The sequence below is a fragment of the Rhodamnia argentea genome, chromosome 9 (assembly GCF_020921035.1).
Source record: "Rhodamnia argentea isolate NSW1041297 chromosome 9, ASM2092103v1, whole genome shotgun sequence".
Lineage (NCBI taxonomy): Eukaryota > Viridiplantae > Streptophyta > Magnoliopsida > Myrtales > Myrtaceae > Rhodamnia > Rhodamnia argentea.
In genome coordinates, this window is record NC_063158.1 from 15,377,388 (window position 1) to 15,396,668 (window position 19,281).

The 19,281-nt window shown below is 41.5% G+C and overlaps 3 protein-coding genes across 3 annotated transcripts; all 3 read right to left on the reverse strand.

Annotated features, from left to right (window-relative positions):
- Positions 1–913: 913 nt before the first annotated feature.
- LOC115756035 (berberine bridge enzyme-like 15) lies at positions 914–2,630 on the reverse strand. The gene has a single exon (XM_030695714.2). The coding sequence runs from the start codon at positions 2,617–2,619 to the stop codon at positions 1,009–1,011; it is 1,611 nt and encodes a 536-aa protein (XP_030551574.1). The 5' UTR covers positions 2,620–2,630; the 3' UTR covers positions 914–1,008.
- A 6,126-nt stretch (positions 2,631–8,756) lies between these two features.
- LOC115733783 (berberine bridge enzyme-like 26) lies at positions 8,757–10,413 on the reverse strand. The gene has a single exon (XM_030664403.2). It carries the CDS (start codon positions 10,362–10,364, stop codon positions 8,757–8,759), a length of 1,608 nt encoding a protein of 535 aa, XP_030520263.2. The 5' UTR covers positions 10,365–10,413.
- Positions 10,414–17,151: 6,738 nt separating this feature from the next.
- LOC125316579 (berberine bridge enzyme-like 26) lies at positions 17,152–18,899 on the reverse strand. The gene has a single exon (XM_048285282.1). The coding sequence runs from the start codon at positions 18,885–18,887 to the stop codon at positions 17,280–17,282; it is 1,608 nt and encodes a 535-aa protein (XP_048141239.1). The 5' UTR covers positions 18,888–18,899; the 3' UTR covers positions 17,152–17,279.
- Positions 18,900–19,281: the final 382 nt, after the last annotated feature.

Consider the following 19,281-nt stretch of genomic DNA (forward strand, 5'->3'; position numbering starts at 1 on the left):
AAATTGGGCGAATAGATTCAATTGGAAAAATATGAAAAAGTTTAAGACTCATTGGCAAAATTGAATTATTTAAGGCTGAATTGACAAAAGTGCAGTCTGTTTATGACTTCTTAAACAGTTTTCCCCCGGGTCTATGAAATGGATATAATCTTAACCATCTCAAGCCATAAACAATTCGTTATTTACCATAATTAAGAGATGTGAAAATTTTTACGCAAGTTCAAGAAATCTAAGTATTGTTGTGGGCATCAATACCTAATAGAATCGTCGACATATTTGACAATATATCGACCAAAGATTACTCCGTTGTCGTCCAAATAACTCGATATTTGTTGCGTGGAAAAACTTGTGATCCCTAAATTCAAATCACATATACAATCAAATTTTTGGAACCACAAACTTCTCGATAGCGCCTAAAAGTCAAAAACAGTCGTCGATCCCAAAGGGTCAAGAATGTTGGAATATATAAATATTAAACCACGCCTTCTTCTAAAAACTTTTAGAACAGTTGGCTGCGGTCCCATAAAATCTTTTATGGTATCGGAGCAGAAGGTCCTAAGTTCAAATCTTTCCAGGCCCCTATTTGCCTCACCGATGAATATTTTCATGCTTAGCACTAAGCAAAAAGACCAGACTAAGCATGAGGGGGAGTGTTAGAATATATAAATATTAAACCACGCCTTACGCCTTCTTCTAAAAGCTTAAAATTTTAGAACAGTTAGCTGTGGTCTCATAAAATCTTTCAAAGAAGAACCTTCGGAATTATGAGACAAGAATGAAAGAGGATTCCATTTGTGGAACCTTTTCTTAAGGTGAAAACACGATTCACTCTTCACTCCTAGCTACTTGGTCATGGGTCAAGAACACGATTCACTCTTGACAATCACTTTCCTAACAAATATCCCAGAACACGATAAAAACTGTCCACACAAAGTTCAAACGTAGTCATAGTCAAATGTTCCATTTATTACAAAGTATCATCTTATTATTGCAAGGAGTACACCTAAATTAAAATGAAAACGGAGGAATACTTTGCTCATGCCGGAAAAAGTTGCCCGGATCGACGGTGGTCTTCACATGCACCAACCTGTCGAAGTTGTTCTTGAAGTACTTCTTTCCCCAAACGCTTGCTTGCTTGTAATCCGTGTTGCCTATCACGTTGTTCGTTCCTATGTCGAGATCTCTGTAGTTGATATAAGCTTCCCGAGGCGATTTCGACACGTACTGCGCCATATAACTATAGAAGCTTCGTATCCAACTCACGTGCTTTGGAGCAGCCTCGTTGCCTCCCTCGGCATCTGTCCATGACGTAAGGTGCTGGATCTTGTACAAAACCCCAGCTCTGTGAGGGAAGGGAAGGGCAGATTCGGAAATTTCACCCATTTTCCCGCCATAGTGGTTCCAAATCATAAGAGGCACCCCTTCATCTTCCTCAAAGAACCTCTCCCACATCCCCTCTAAGCCACTCTCCGGGATTGGCTCCCTCACGTAATCCGATTTGTGCTTAAAGAATACTTTGGTGTTGGAGCTCTTGTTGAGCAAGATTTCCAAGGGCTCTCCGCTGAACCCTGCGAAGTAGAGGACCGACTCAATCCAGCTCATCTCGGTGCAGTCCTCTCTCGTGAGGTTGAGCTCCGGGAAGCTGCTCCTCGTCACGTCGAGGAGCGCGTCGACACCACCGAGGTAAAGGGTGTTGAACGACGCTTGCATCGTCCTCGTCCCGTTGGGGCCAGAGTTGAGGCTCTGCAAGATCACCCGGATGAATAGGTCGTCGGGGAGCTTGTTCCCGAGAAGTTGCCATTGAATCAAGAGCTTCGTCGCGTGTTGCTCCAACGTCCTCACGAGCGTGAACACGGTGACGGTTGGTGGCACCGGGACGAGCTTGACTTTCCAGGACACTACCACACCGAAGCTGCCGCCTCCTCCGCCTCGGATCGCCCAAAAGAGATCTTCCCCCATGGATTCTCTATCAAGGAGCTGCCCTTGCACGTCGACCAACTGGGCATCGATTACGTTATCGGCTGCGAGGCCATATTTGCGCATCATCGTGCCATAGCCTCCACCACTGAAGTGACCGCCAACACCGATCGTGGGGCAGACGCCAGCCGGAAAGCCGAGGGCTTTGCTCTTCTCAGCGATCCTATAGTAAAGCTCGCCCAACGTTGCGCCCGATTGGACCCACGCTGTTTCGTCCTCCGCATCTACAGTGATCGATCGGAGATTCACCATGTCAACCATGATGAACGGGACTTCAGACAAGTAGGAAAGGCCCTCGTAGTCGTGACCACCGCTTCGGATCCTTATTTGGAGTCCGTAACGCCGGGAGCAGATGATGGCGGCTTGGATGTGGGAGACACGGAGCGGTGTCACGATGAGTAAAGGTTTGGGAGCGAAAGGAGTCAAGAAGCGCAGGTTCTGTATGGTAATGTCCAAGACAGAAGAATACGAAGAGTTGATTGGAGTATAAACGAGATTGAAGATGGAGGTTGCGTTCTCGGAGTGAAGAGAGAGGCATTGCAGGAAATTCATGGGAGTGCTCGTAGCAAAAGCTACCAGAGGAGCTGAAAAGAGGAGGACACATGCCAAGCGAAGATGCATAGTGAAGTTTTGCATCTTCATTTGTTATTTTTGTTCCTTTCAAGGTTGCATTACCAACTATATGGAGGGTGCCTTATTTATAGTTCCATGCGAGCGAGGACACAAACGGCGAGTGGCGAAACTCGATTTTGATTTCACACTCCCCTTCCAATTCTGTGATAAACGAATGGACGAAATTAGCCGATTATTTCTATCCTTGAGAACGACGTGCATGAAAGTTTACACGACACATGCAGGGTTTGACTTTCTATCACCTTCCAGATTAGCACGGCATTGATTCATTTGATCATGAATTGTGTGACAAGTTTTCCTCCTATTCTTCTTTTTTTTTTCAAAATAATATTTCATTCATTTTCTCGGGGTACAAGTGATATACACTGCAGATCAACTACAAAGCAAAACAAATTTCAGAAAACTTCAAAACGAAACAAGCTCCGGATAACAAGAGAAATCATTGGAACAAGGTTATGGGTCACACGCTCAAAGTGCACATCTATGACTTCTTCATACCAAAATCGGCAGCTGATCACCGAACCCGTCTTCGGTGATGAGCACACACCGAGATCTCCATCTAATGACATGGCTTTGCCTGTCGGCGATACACGCCTAGGTTTAGCGTGCTCAACACCATCACCGAACAAAGATAAAAGGTTGAACGAGCACAAATTTGACCCCGGTAAGAGCGAACAGATTTGACCCCCGTAAGAGCGAAACCTTCACGAAACTCCCTCGATTTCCTTCAAAACTGGATTTGTTAACCAATAAAACCCGAGAAGAGCGTAACCCCAAAAATATACACGCAGAAACCCCAAATCCAAACTAGATCGGAATCTCCCTAAAAATGGGAGAGAAAAACTTCCATATCTAGACTAAATCGGAAGAGAAAAACCTCTCAAATGAGAGAAAAATAAAAGAAAAAATTAAATAGAGAATCAAAACAGCTTAAGAAAAGGGGGAGGGGAAGGGGAAGGGGAAGGGGAAGGAGAGATCAAGCTCGAACCCTCCCCTCCATTGAGGTTGAAGAAAAAAGTTGCCCTATTCATTTGATCAAGAATGATCTTGGGGAATTATTGGATTGAAAAGTAGCTGGTGTGAAAGTGAAGGCATTGAAATGCAGGTATCAGAATTTTAAGGTCGCGAGAAACGTAAAGGGTCGAGAATTTGAAGTGTCGGAAGAACTGATGTTCTGATACTTGATTGTGTGTTCTTCTATATGAATTTTAGGCGAGCAATTGGCAAGGCCTGCATAGCGCATACTAATACAAATGTAATTAATTTCCTTACCATTTTCCTATTTGGGTTCGAGATTATGGTTCCAGGAAACTTTCCGATCCATCTTAAATTTATTGTACGATGCTAACTCGATCCTAAAATTTTTAATATTGCCATATCAATATTGCACATTCGCACAAAGTTTCAATCTAGTCCTTTTGGCCAAATTTTCCTTGACAATCACCGACGTTGTGGTGTGCCATGTAACTCAACCGGCAATTTTCCGACGAAAATTAGCCAAAATGACTATATTGAAATTTTTCACAAAGATTTAGGACTAAATTGGCCAAACTAAGAAATTTCAGACTGAGTTGACATCCGTACAATAAGTTCTGAACTGATTAAGTAGGTTTTCCTTATAATTTCAATCCGCCACTTGATGTGAAGATCATCCACGTTTTAGCTCATCGAAAGGAATCTTCGGTCAAGTTTTCTATAATAGAATCTGAACATATTTTTAACTGATAAGTTTATAAATTTGCGTCCAAAGTAATTGTAACCGTGAGTTTCTTTTGATGTCAGATCGGGCTCGGATCGTAATTGTGGGTCAAAAGAAGATGGGCGTGAGAAAATGATTTAGACCTTTTTCAGAAAATTATTGCGAGTGTAAACCAAAGAAAACGTTAAAGCTGGTTTGAGAATGTCTTTAACTGATATTTCACATTGCAAAAGCCACATGATTTAGTTATATTAGTTACATATTGGAAGATATTTCTCTCTTCTTGGTCGGGGTTTGCATTCGCTTCAGAAAATAGCCTGTCGACGAACTTATGTGAATGTTCAACAAATAGACAATTTCAATCTCTCCAAGTTGTATTGACCAAAGAAAGAAAATTTTGCCAAATTGTTTTTGTCATTGGATAAGATATTATTCGATAAATTGCTTTCTAGAATCACATTATCCACTTACTTGGACTCTATGGACCCGGGACGGGTCTTGATAGACCCATATCTGAGCGCGTTTGACTTGGACGTGAGAGCCGAGTACCCGGCATGGCCACCAGAGTCCCAGCCGATAGACTCGAGCACAAGCACTAGGGTCTTGGACCCGACTTCAATGGATCCAGGCCGAGGTGTTAATGACATGCGCGCAAGAACAAGAACTAGGACAAGGCCACAAGGGATCTAAGCACGGACATCGGGGTCCAGCCCGAGTGCCTATGACTCGTGCGCAAGAGCCACACACTTAGGCATGCCCACCGAATACCTCGTGATAAGCACTTGTGTCTCGGTCTTGGCCTCTGTGGCCTTGGGCCCAAGTGCTCGATAACCAGGCAACTGTCACCGGGGGTCGTGTGACCCCGGGCGGCCTCGATCGATGGCAGCCGATGCCAGATTTGGCTCACCGGCGGCCTAAGCCTTGCGAAGGGTTTTGACTTTTTTTAAATAAATAAAAAGAAATAAAGAAATATGCAGCCAAAAAGCCCTTTGATCAAATTTCTTTTTGCCAAACGCTATATAATCCAAAGTAGCATTTCAAAGTAATTTTTACTAAACGCTGCTTGCATTTTCCCAAAGCCACTTTGGCTAAAGACTTGCTGCTGAAAACTCATTTCCAATTCCGTGCCAAGCGCACCCTTAGCATGTTTATCAACCTTCCTTAATGATTGCTTATATACGTAAGCATTGTTCAGAGATAAATTGAAGTCCTAAGTCCTTAATGTGTGGTGCTGAAGCAATGTATGCATGGAGATAATGTAACAAGGACTCCGGGGACAAACAAATATCTATCGCCCTGATGTTAGTGTAAAAGAAACCTCACAGAAGGTTTGATATCTTTTACGTTGAGTGTCGGGAATTCTGCCACGGTAGAGTGTCGTACGTCTCGGATTCACGCCAGGTTACGAATTTGATGATCAACGCCTGAAAATCATGACTGCAAAATTGGTAGTGCAACAGGGTGCAAAACCGCCTTGAAATGTTTTGCCCGGATGGTCACAACCGGATATGCCATTGATCCGTACAAAACTTGCTTGCAGATCATTGCTCGTTTCCCTCTCGTTTTTCGTTTCTTCTTGGTGACAATTCCATACGCACACGCACACGCACACGCACGAGGACTTTTTCCACTCACTTTGTAACTTGCACGTCCCATGCTTCCCTTTCTTAACGGGAGGGTAAGAGAAGTTATTGAACTTCTTTGCTTGTTACCTCCAAGGGAACTTTCAAATAGAAATGGCTTAGGCCTACGTCCAGCTCATTATAGGCGGCCCAAATCTAAAAACTAATCATCACAATAATGTAGACAAGTTATGGGTGCAATGTTTCGTTTTGGTTCGTAAGATAACTTCCGTCTTTTGTGTTACCTTCCTAATCTGACACTAGCGAAATTCCTCGTTACATCATAAAAATTGGTAGTATTTTTATTTTCAGCTTCGTAAGATAACCTTTCATCTTTTAAATGACCATTTTGTCGCTGAAAAAGTAATGGTCCTTGTCTTGTTGTAAAGAGCAATTACGTGCAAAAGTCTTTCTTTCGGTTCATAACAACATATCTTTCATTTTCTTAAATTATCATTTTGCTACTATTGCAGCAAAACACATCACCCAATCGTAAATAACCATTGATGATAAGGGTTCACAAGATCACTTTGAATTCTGTAAATTGTCATTCCATTTCTTAAATGATAAAGTATCATATCTTGTGGTAAGGAATGTATACCTTACGTATATTCTCATTTCATTCGTAACTGAACCTTTACTTTTGTGAAACCTTTCTTATTCATATTATGCCTTCCGGTTCCTACTATACATGCTCGGTTCCTATTTGGGGCCCTTTTTTTGAAAATTTCCCCCCACATTGCTTTCAAGGGAGAGACAGAGAGGGAGCGAGTGAGCGATGGATTTGCCTCTTTTTTGTCTTATATAAAGCTCGAGCAAAGCCCACCTCTTCATCAGTGAGACATTCACATGTAACACAAGGGTCCCGATTCTCTATCTTGCAGAGAAAATGCCACCATAATCATCTTTGCAGGTCCTATTTTCCTTCCTTCTCATCCCACCTTTCAACATGTTTCTCTCTTTCTCTCTATTGTAGAGAAAATGCCACCATGATGATCTCCGTAAAAGCACAAAACTCAATCGAATGATATTTTCTCGATCTAATTGGTGGTTGTGCAACATATGGAAGCCTTTCTCTATTCAAAACCAACCCAATATATTATAGAGGAGGGATCCAACCATACTTTTCATTACCATCAATAGACTTTACTAGCTAATATGTGAAAATGCATTTGGCGTGCCCACTGATTTTTCACTTTCTCAAGAATCGAAAATAAAATGGTAAAAAGTTTCAATTAACATATTGAAACGAAAACAAAACTGAAATTTCTTGGAAAAAAACCCTTCATCATTTACCGACTCCGAACAATAATTAGAGCAATATTGTGGGGAGATATCAAAATATGCATCTTGAAATCATTCCGCTAAATAGATTGTAGAAAAGAAAGAGATAAATGGAAACCAATCCGAAGAAAATTTCAATGAGAAGACTATAGAAAATTTACTAAAAAAATCAAATGCATGCTCTATCTCAATAGGGTCAAAGAAATTAGTAAGTTCAATAGTTAGAAGTTAATGGAATGATAAACCATTTTTTCACTTGGTGAAAGCAAAACTCTTCAGGAACGGACACCACTCGCTTTTCTTCTTTGAACTCTTCCTCACAAAATTACGAAAACTCCAATTAACAGAATTCGCAGAAGGAGACAAACTCGGCAATGCCATGAAAGAAGAAAATTCACTTTTCCCATACATGAAAAAAAAAAGATGAAAGAAGAAAAAGCACCTTCAGACTCCATTGATCCGAACCCATCATAAGGAAAGTTTTCACATTACTCAACATTAACCAACTCTCTGAATTCGATCAATCCAATATCCACCATGAAAAAACCATCCCAAACCTCGAAAAAAAGAAAGAAAAAGGAGAGGAAAAGACAGAAGGATGAACACGAAGGAAAGTAGGACCCGCAAAAGAAGGAACTTAAAAACGGACACTAAGAGAATGCAGAGGATGCTGAGTGGTGGGACCCACAATGGGTAAAATGGTTCTAACACTTTGTTAGGGCTGTTTTAGCCAAACTAGGAGTGAAAAAAGCACGGTCCTTGATGTGAGAAGTCTTTTCCCAAACAAAAATTCAAGGTTATGCTGAGAAAATAATAGTACAAAGAAATCTTGTGAAACGTTAACAAAAATACAATTGTCTAATCATAGTAAATCAGCTACATATGGAGTGTAGACAGAGTTAAATATTTTTAAGTATCTTGATGTATCCCGATGCATATAAATCCTTTTAGTAAAACTTACACAACTACGCACATGCAAATAGTACGTATCGATATGATAACAAGTTAAGTGTGTAAGAGTGACAAAAAATTTTCATTAATTAAGTGAAACTTTAAAAAATGTCGTGAAAATCCATGCAAAGCATGCTTACAAGTACCAGCATTATGGTAAACTTGACCTTTCTTTTTTGGTTCCGCTGGTTTTTGCCCCTCGTACATCCCATCATGTCATTAACAAAATCGAAGGGGGTATTTGGGAAATAAACCCGCAATTTTTTCGAAACATTAAACATAACTGAAAGACCTAATTCATTATTATTATTATCATTAGAAAAAATACCACGTTAATTAACAACACATAGAGAACATGATGCCCTATTTATTATAAATAATTTTTTTACTCATTTTACTATTTAATAATTCGTAATCATGTTTTAGTAATTGAACACTCGATATTGAAAATCAAAATATAATTAAATACTGTTTAACAAATAACCCGCACAAAGTTCAAACATCGACATTGTCGAATGTTTCACTAATTACAAAGTATCATATTGTTATTGCGATGGACGCATCTAAAGTCAAGAATTCTTCTTTTCCTTTTAAGACGAGAACGGAGGAATACTGCGCTCGTGCCGGAAAAAGTTGTCGGGATCGACCGCGGTCTTCACAAGCACCAACCTGTCGAAATTGTTCTTGAAGTATTTCTTTCCCCAAGCGCTCGCTTGCTTATAACTCGTGTCGCCTTTCACGTTGTTCTTTCCTATGTCGAGATCCCTGTAGTTGATGTAGGCCTCTCGAGGCGATTTCGACACGTACTGCGCCATATAACTGTAGAAGCTTCGTATCCAACTCACATGCTTTGGAGCAACCTCGTTGCCTCCAGTGGTCCAGGCCGTTATGTGCTGGATCTTGTACAAAACCCCAGCTCTATGAGGGAAGGGAATGGCAGATTCGGAAATTTCTGCCATTTTCCCGCCATAGGGATTCCAAATCATTAAAGGGACCCCTTCATCTTCCTCAAAGAACCTCTGCCACATCCCCTCTAAGCCACTCTCGGAGATTGGCTCCTTCACATAATCCGATTTGTTCTTGAAGAATGTTTTGGTGTTGGAGCTCCTGTTGAGCAAGATTTCCAAAGGCTCTCCGGTTGGAAATCCCGCGAAGTAGGCAACGGACTCAATCCAGCTCATCTCGGTGCAGTCCTGCCTCGTGACGTTGAGCTCCGGGAAGCTGTTCCTTGTCACCTTGAGGAGTGAGTCGACCCCGCCAAGGTAAAGGGTGTTGAAAATGGCTTGCATCGTCCTCGTCCCGTTGGGGCCGGAGTTGTAGCTCTGCAAGATCACTCGTATGAATAGGTCCTCGGGGAGCTTGTTTGCGACAAGTTGCCACTGGTGCACGAGCTTCGTCGCATTTTGTTCCAACGTCCTTAGGAGCGTGAACACGGTCACGGTTGACGGCACCGGGACCAGCTTGACTTTCCAGGACACTACCACGCCAAAGCTGCCGCCTCCTCCTCCTCGGATCGCCCAGAAGAGATCTTCCCCCATTGATTCTCTATCCAGGAGCTGACCTTGGGCGTCGATCAACTGGGCATCGATTACATTATCGGCAGCAAGGCCATATTTGCGCAGCAGCGTGCCGTAGCCTCCACCGCTAAAGTGCCCGCCAACCCCGACCGTGGGGCAGAGGCCGGCCGGGAAGCCTAGGGTTTTGCTCTTCTCAGCAATCCTATAGTACAGCTCGCCGACCGTCGCCCCCGATTGCACCCATGCTGTTTTTTCCTCCACATCCACGGAGATCGATCGGAGATTCCCCATGTCGACAATGACGAACGGGACTTCAGACAAATACGAAAGGCCCTCGTAGTCGTGACCGCCGCTTCGGGTCCTCATTTGGAGCCCGTACTGTCGAGAGCAGATGATGGCAGCTTGGATGTGGGAGACGTGGAGCGGCGTCACGATGAATAAAGGTTTCGGAGCAGAAGGAGTCAAGAAGCGCAGGTTCTGTAAGGTAACGTCCAAGACAGAAGAGTACGAAGAGTTCATTGGAGTATAAACAAGTTTAGAGATTGCGGTTGCGTTTTCGGAGTGAAGAGAGAGGCATTGCATGAAATTCTCAGGAGCGCTGGTAGAAAAGGCTACCAAAGGAGCTGCAAAGAGAAGGAGACATGCCAAGTGATGGCGCAAAGTGAAGTTGGCCATCTTCATTTGTGACTTTGTTCTCTTGAGCTTGCATTACCAACTCTATTAACCATGCCTTATTTATAGTGCATGCGAGGGCACTTACGGCGAAACTTCCGATCGTAGAATTCCACCCTTCCCTTCCAGTTGGTGATAATCGAAATGGACGAAATTAGCTGAATTTTCTCATATTCATGTACACGAAAGTTGGCACGATACTAGGGTTAAACTTTCTCATATTCCCGGCCATTGAAGTCTTTGAATTCCATAGACTGTCTGGCACATTGTTTTTTAAGATTATATTTGTCGTCGTGGGAGAATGATTAAGACCTTTTACAGATAATTATGCACGTAGTTATCTTGCAAGTGACACATAAACCAAAGAAAAAGTCAAAACTTGGTTCGGCAATGCCTTTTCATATAGCAAAAGTGACGTGATTCAATTGTTATATACTCGTCAAACGTCAATGTTTTATCGATATAGATTTGTCTCCTCTTTGTCAAAGTTTGCATCTGCCTAAGAACATAACCTTTCGACCGACTTATGCGAATCTTCAACAATTAGACAATTTTCAATCTTGCCAAGCTGTCTCTGTTATCACCTGGAGATATGATTCCATATATTGCTTTCCTGGAAAATTCATAGTCATTAAATTAAGTCTCAAAAAAAAAAAAACAAATACGATTATTGACCTTCTTCCGGTCAATTAATCAGGTGCTATGCCATTGATTTTTCTTACTTTTCTATGTAGTTACGTCGTGTATATTCAACATGTGCTGCTATTGAACATCTTCTTCAATCAATACTTCCCAAAATTCAAACACCTAGAAGATTTTGTATATATTTGACCCCAGTAACTTGATTATGTTTTGCAAACTATCCAAGGATTCATATTGAACCTTCTTCATGAACATGATGCTTGGTTGCGTGGTCCTTCGTTTCTTTGCTCTTATCTTCTTGGCTTAAAATCAAATGATCCATGTCAATGCTTTACCAACTACATACATGTGATAAAGAAATTTTTTTGTTTCTCTCAACACGTTTCAGCAACCCATGCATTGCACGGGTAGATACGTTGAATTAATTAGTCGAGAGCAAATTATCGAAAAGAAAGTAAACATAAGCCTTACAAATTGAGATGAGAAGTACTAATTAGATGTACTCATCCTTGATTAGTATTTAATACTCACAGGGAAAAATTCAAAATGCCCTATGAAGTGAGGCCGCTTTCTTAAAAGAGCCTTCTAGAGTGGTGTTTGTCCAAAAAAAAAAAACAAAACTCTCGAAGTTAACGATTTTGTCACAACTGACTTCCCAATTAACAGGCGGCTCAAACCTTCGCTGGTCGGCTAGCATACGCATCTCACATATCATTTTCCTTGCCATGGCCAGGGGTATCTAGGGCACAAGAACTTTGTTTCCTTTTTGTTTTGTCCACAAGACAGCGACAACATCCTCCGTGGCCGTGTTTTACACATTCATTAGCCTCCCCATCAGCGATCTCATGAGCCTCGCATCCTCACTCATTGCCCACCTCCCTTCCGCTGAGCATCGAGACCATTTGTGTCAATCTCAAAGCCCTTTCAACGGTTGGACCAATGGAGTCTGGATTGGAGATGAAACCAGTGAAAGAATTGGACAAGATGATCTTTCACTTTGTTTCTTACAAGTATTTTAAGTACAAGAGAGCTAATGAGTTTTTGGAAGACATTAGCTAGAATAATTGTAATGTAATAAGTTTCATAGCTATGGCTTTTATACATAGAAAGATAACATTCTGCATGCAAAATTAGATAGAATGACTTTGTCAATTTTGAAAACTCTCACTACACTTGCCAAGAGTATAAGAATTGATTGAGTGGTCTTGATCATATTAGAGAGGAAGTTTTGTAGTTGTTTTGCTGTTGAGCGATGTTTTCTCCAATACGGCCCCTCAAGAGAGGCATTCCATCATGAATGCCGATCTTGGACCGTTAAATGGAGAAACCATTGTCAAGCAAGAGGCTTTGTTAGTGCATCCACGAGTTGATTATGAGTAGACACGTGACTCACTCGTAACAGGCCTTTGTTAACCATGTTACGAATAAAGTGATAATCAATGGCAATGTTGTTTCGTCTTGAAGTGAAAAACAAGATTAGCGATCACATATGTAGCACCAATATTATCATAATAACTTTGGTAAAATTCTACCTCCATGATGTGCTCCTTGACATCGTCAATCCCATCCATCATATCAAACATGGTGGCCTTCAATGTGGTGAGATTTTCCTCAAAAGCGGATACGACGTCCGTCGAAACTCCTCTCTTCTTGGACTTTTCGCGGGTCTCCTTCTCTTGGAGAGCCTCGACGCTGTCAATTTTGGTAGTTGAAGCCATTGTCGAAGGATCGTGGCTCTAATGCCACTTGTCTCGGGATGATTCTTTTGATCACGAACTGTGTGACACTTAGACCATGAATTGCTCGAATCGGCCAAAGTAAACCTTGATCTCCGTCTTACTCTCACACTCACGGAAGGAAATCTTAGAGAGAGAAAGTAGAGAGAGGCTCTATGATATTTGTATTACTCAAATGAATTCAATGATCCAACTAAGGGGAGGACTCCGTTATTTATACAAAAATCCCTCTACCTACAACCATTGACTTGTACTCGATCTAACGGTAGAAGATGTCAATCCTCATCTATTTGATCCAAGGGTGGAAATCCCTTTAATCTAGCGGCGGAGGATGGTGATCCTCGTAACATTATTCCAACGGTGGAGATTATCCTCATTAAATAATTGAGATACTCAATCCTTATCACACAAATCCGAAGGTGGAGATTGAGCCCCTTTGCGATCTAACGGCTGGGATGAACTTTCCAAGGATTGATGACATGTCGCTTTTTGATTCATGACACGGTTACGATGCCCTCACAAACCATAGAGCGGCGGCCGGAGGTGGCGGACGGCAGCGGCAGTGGTGGTGGGCAATGGCAATCGACAATGGTGAGCGGCGGGAAATAATAAAAAATTATTTTTAAAAAAAATGAAAAAATTTAAAGTTTTTTAGAAAAAAAATTAAAAAAATTTCAATTGCGTGTTTTAGCAATATCATTTTTTATTAAATTATAATAAATAAATATTCACGATTTTGTTAAATATTGAAGTATTTAAATAACACGGATCGAGTCGGTTTGGATATGGGTTGTTAAATTTGTATTGTATGAAAATGGGCCAACATAGGTTGGACCATATTTGACCCAATCCAAATCCGGCTCTACCTATCCATTTGACACCTCTATAAATGGCTAAATGCATCATAATGAGTTGGGAACAAACCTATTTGAGACCCATTTTCATAGCTCTTTGCCCCAGCAGGCGACTTCTTCCTCTCCATCACCTACAACTTTGAGAGCATCTATGAGGGTGACAAGGAGGGCATCACATCTGCTGCTCCACACATGTTCCTCCTTGCAAGCCAGGTCATGGAGGACATGGCGTTCTCGGGGTGGTTCTCATCGCCGATCGTAGAGAGGAGGAGGGAGAGATTTTATTTGATTTTTTGGGCTTGAGGTCGCGGTGCTTTGCTCTCGATACATGAAATAATTTCAATTTTTCATTTGTTCTTACCTCCTCACAACCAAACAAAACTCCAAAATCCTCAACTCATAGCATCTCACCTCAAGGCTCACTCCCACATTCTTTAGCTTCTGCTAGAATTCACTGGCAACCCACTCATATCTTTATCATCACTCAAACAATAACCAATCATCTCCCTTCAATTTCATCACGCATACAATGAAGCCAATTTCCCACAATATATTCCCTTTTGAAACCACCCCTTATTTGCTTCAAACCAAACCGGCCCACCATCTCCAAATTTCTCTGTTCCCCATCAGTTTCCTCGAATTTTTAAGAAAAATTTCAAATAAGAACTCGAAGTATGGCTATTTTCATAAATAAAGGCCTAAATTGGACATTATTTGAAATGATGACTTGGAGTGGCTAAATCAATCTCAAATAAAGACCTAAGCTCATTGGCCGGTCCAATGTTCACCGAGAGCAGAGAATGTGACATTTCCAGTGATCGGAACAAGGGAATTTTTTCCAAAAAAATTGGGTAAAAATTAATAAACCCTAAAACAAAAACAAAAAACTGCAAATATTTCTGGATTCTTCTTCCCCCATCACTAAGAGCACACATTGTCTACGAAGTTGGATCACCTAAATATTGTGTTCGTGGAGGACGATTGGAGTACCCAAATTCTTTTTTTGTCTTCTACCCTCTTGTTGAGCACCCAAATTGGAGAAAATTTCAAATAAGAGCCCCAAGTGCTTTCAAATAAATACTTGAGGTGCCATCATTGTCTCAAATAAGGGCCTGAAATGACCATGGCTATTTTAAATAATGGCCTCACCTTGCTATCGGTAGACCAGCTAAATATTTCGATCGATCAAGGGCATTTTGGTCAAAATGCTATTTTAACCTAATTTTTAATTAAATTAATTAAAAATTAAGAAAAATAGAAACTACAAACTGAAAAAAAAAAAAACAAACAAAAAAAAAAAAACAAACAAACAAGGAAATACAGGCACAAGAGGATAACCTCCCGCCTATAGCATTTGCCCCACCGTCGATAGGGTAGTAGCGATGGCGGGCGAGGTTGTCGGCGCTTTGGCTAGTACCGACAACCCCACCGACCAAAGACGAAGATCACGATGCTCCCTCGACCCGGGCGAGGGTCATGCCCTCTTCCTTTTCTAGCGAGGGCTAGTAGGCCCTCGCCTACGATTGGCGGGGTCGCCGGTCCTAGTCAAAGCTTCGGCAACCCCACCGGCCATCACCGCCATCCCGCCGGCGATGGGGCAGCTGCCACCGGCGAGAGGGCAACCTCTTGCTTGTGTCTTTGGTTTTTCACTTTCGATTTTTTGTTTTTTAAAATTTTTGAAAAATAAAGAAAAGGGATAACCAAAGAAAGATAATAAAATAATAAAAAAGGGTAAATAAAAAATGCCCTACAACTAGTGAGTTAGGCCCTTATTTAAAACAATATCTACTTCATGCCTTTATTTGAGATAATAAGGGCACTTCAAACCCTTATTTGAATAAAGTCAACTTAAAATGAAAATACTTAGGGCCCTTTCTTTGAAAATTTTCCCCCACACTGCTTTCGGGGGAGAGACATAGAGGGAGCAAGTGAGCGATGGATTTGCCTATTTTTTTGTCTTAGATAAAGCTCGAGCAAAGCACACATCTTCGTCACTAAGACATTCGCATGTAACACAAGGGTCCCGATTCTCTATCTTGCAGAGAAAATGCCACCATAATCTTCTTTGCAGGTCCTATTTTCCTTCCTTCTCATCCCACCTTTCAGCATGTTTCTCTCTGTCTCTATATTGTAGAGAAAATACCACCGTGATGATCTCCGTAAAAGCACAAGACTCGATCAAATGATGTTTTCTTGATCTAATTGGTGGTTGTACAACATATGGAAGCCTTTCTCTATTCAAAACCAACCCAATATATTATAGAGGAGGGATCCAATCATACTTTTCATTACCATCAATAGACTTTACTAGCTAATATGTGAAAATGCATTTGGCGTGCCCACTGATTTTCCACTTTCTCAAGAACCGAAAACAAAATGGTAAAAAGTTTCAATTAACATATTGAAACGAAAACAAAACTGAAATTTCTTGGAAAAAAACCCTTCATCATTTACCGACTCTGAACAATAATTAGAGCAATATTGTGGGGAGATATCAAAATATGCATCTTGAAATCATTCTGCTAAATAGATTGCAGAAAAGAAAGAGATCAATGGAAACCAATCTGAAGAAAATTTCAATGAGAAGACTACCGAAAATTTACTAAAAAAATCAAATGCATGCTCTATATCAATAGGGTCGAAGAAATTAGTAAATTCAATAGTTAGAAGTTAATGGGATGATAAACCTTTTTGTCACTTGGTGAGAGCAAAACTCTTTAGGAACGGACACGACTCTCTTTTCTTCTTTCAACTCTTCCTCACAAAATTACAAAAACTCCAATTAACAGAATTCGCAGAAGGAGACAAACTCAACAATGCCATGGTGGGACCCACAATAGGTAAAATCGTTACAACACTTTGTTGGGAGTGTTTTAGCCAAACTAGAAGTGGAAAAAGCGCGGCCCTTGACGTGAGAAGTCTTTTCCCAAATAAAAATTCAAGGTTTTGCTGAGAAAAATAATATTACAAAGAAATCTTGTGAAACGTTAACAAAAATACAATTGTCCAATCATAGTAAAATCAGCTACATATGGAGTGTAGACGGAGTTAAATATTTTTAAGTATCTTGGTGTATCATGATGCATATAAATCCTTTTAGTAAAACTCACTCAACTACGCACATGAAATAGTACGCATCGATATGATAACAACTTAAGTGTGTAAGTGTGACAAGAACTTTTCGTTAATTAAGTGAAACTTTAAAAAAATGTCGTGAAAATCCATGCAAAGCATGCTTACAAGTAACAGCATTATGGTAAACTTGACCTTTATTTTTTGGTTCCGTTGGTTTTTTCCCCTCGTACATCCCATCATGTCATTAACAAAATCGAAGGGGGTTTTTAGGAAATAGATCCTTTATTTTTTCGAAACATTAAACATAACTAAAAGACCTGATTCATTATTATGATTATTATTAGAAAAAATACCACATCAATTAACAACACATAGAGAACTTGATGCCCTATTTATTATAAATAATTTTTTTTTACTCATTTTACTTTTTAATAATTCTTAATCATATTTTAGTAATTGAACACTCGATATTAAAAATCAAAATATAATTAAATACTGTTTAACAAATAACTCGCACAAAGTTCAAACATCAACATTGTCAAATGTTCCACTAATTACAAAGTATCATATTGTTATTGCGATGAACACATCTAAAGTCAAGAATTCTTCTTTTCCTTTTAAGATGAGAACGGAGGAATACTCTGCTCGTGCCGGAAGAAGTTGTCGGGATCGACCGCGGTCTTCACAAGCACCAACCTGTCGAAATTGTTCTTGAAGTATTTCTTTCCCCAAGCGCTCGCTTGCTTATAACTCGTGTCGCCTTCCACGTTGTTCATTCCTATGTCGAGATCTCTGTAGTTGATGTATGCCTCTCGAGGCGATTTCGACACATACTGCGCCATATAACTGTAGAAGCTTCGTATCCAACTCACATGCTTTGGAGCAACCTCGTTGCCTCCAGTGGTCCAGGCCGTTATGTGCTGGATCTTGTACAAAACTCCCGCTCTATGAGGGAAGGGAATGGCAGATTCGGCAATTTCTGCCATTTTCCCGCCATAGGGGTTCCAAATCATTCTAGGCACCCCTTCATCTTCCTCAAAGAACTTCTCCCACATCCCCTCTAAGCCACTCTCGGGGATTGGCTCCTTCACGTAATCCGATTTGTTCTTGAAGAATGTTTTGGTGTTGGAGCTCCTGTTGAGCAAGATTTCCAAAGGCTCTCCGGTTGGAAATCCCGCGAAGTAGACAACGGACTCAATCCAGCTCATCTCGGTGCAGTCCTGCCTCGTGACGTTGAGCTCCGGGAAGCTGTTCCTTATCACCTTGAGGAGTGAGTCGACCCCGCCGAGGTAAAGGGTCTTGAAAATGGCTTGCATCGTCCTCGTCCCGTTGGGGCCGGAGTTGTAGCTCTGCAAGATCACTTGTAAGAATAGGTCCTCGGGGAGCTTGTTTGCGACAAGTTGCCACTGGTGCACAAGCTTCGTCGCATTTTGTTCCAACGTCCTTTGGAGCGCGAACACAGTCACGGTCGACGGCACCGGGACCAGCTTGACTTTCCAGGACACTACCACGCCGAAGCTGCCGCCTCCTCCTCCTCGGATCGCCCAGAAGAGATCTTCCCCCATTGATTCTCTATCCAGGAGCTGACCTTGGGCGTCGATCAACTGGGCATCGATTACATTATCGGCAGCAAGGCCATATTTGCGCAGCAGTGTGCCATAGCCTCCACCACTAAAGTGCCCACCAACCCCGACCGTGGGGCAGAGGCCGGCCGGGAAGCCTAGGGTTTTGCTCTTCTCAGCGATCCTATAGTACAGCTCGCCAACCGTCGCCCCCGATTGCACCCATGCTGTTTTTTCCTCCACATCCACGGAGATCGATCGGAGATTCCCCATGTCGACAATGACGAATGGGACTTCAGACAAATATGAAAGGCCCTCGTAGTCGTGACCGCCGCTTCGGGTCCTCATTTGGAGTCCGTACCGTCGGGAGCAGATGATGGCAGCTTGGATGTGGGAGACGTGGAGCGGCGTCACGATGAATAAAGGTTTCGGAGCAAAAGGAGTCAAGAAGCGCAGGTTCTGTAAGGTAACGTCCAAGACAGAAGAGTATGAAGAGTTCATTGGAGTATAAACAAGTTTAGAGATTGCGGTTGCGTTTTCGGAGTGAAGAGAGAGGCATTGCATGAAATTCTCAGGAGCGCTGGTAGAAAAGGCTACCAAAGGAGCTGCAAAGAGAAGGAGGCATGCCAAGTGATGGCGCAAAGTGAAGTTGGCCATCTTCATTTGTGATTTTGTTCTCTTGAGCTTGCATTACCAACTCTATTAACCATGACTTATTTATAGTACATGCGAGGGCACTTACGGCGAAACTTCCGATCATAGAATTCCACATTTCCCTTCTTGTTGGTGATAATCGAAATGGACGAAATTAGCTGAATTTTCTCATATTCATGTACACGAAAGTTGGCACGATACTAGGGTTAAACTTTCTCATATTCCCGGCCATTGAAGACTTTGAATTCGATAGACTGTCTGGCACATTGTTTTTAAAGATTATATTTGTCATCGTGGGAGAATGATTAAGACCTTTTACAGATAATTATGCACGTAGTTATCTTGCAAGTGACATGTAAACCAAAGAAAAAGTCAACTTGGTTCGGCAATGCCTTTTTATATA

Coding starts and splice junctions, on each gene's coding strand:
- LOC115756035 (XM_030695714.2), bottom strand. CDS start 2,619: ATGAAGATGCAAAACTTCACTATGCATCTTCGCTTGGCATGTGTCCTC.
- LOC115733783 (XM_030664403.2), bottom strand. CDS start 10,364: ATGAAGATGGCCAACTTCACTTTGCGCCATCACTTGGCATGTCTCCTT.
- LOC125316579 (XM_048285282.1), bottom strand. CDS start 18,887: ATGAAGATGGCCAACTTCACTTTGCGCCATCACTTGGCATGCCTCCTT.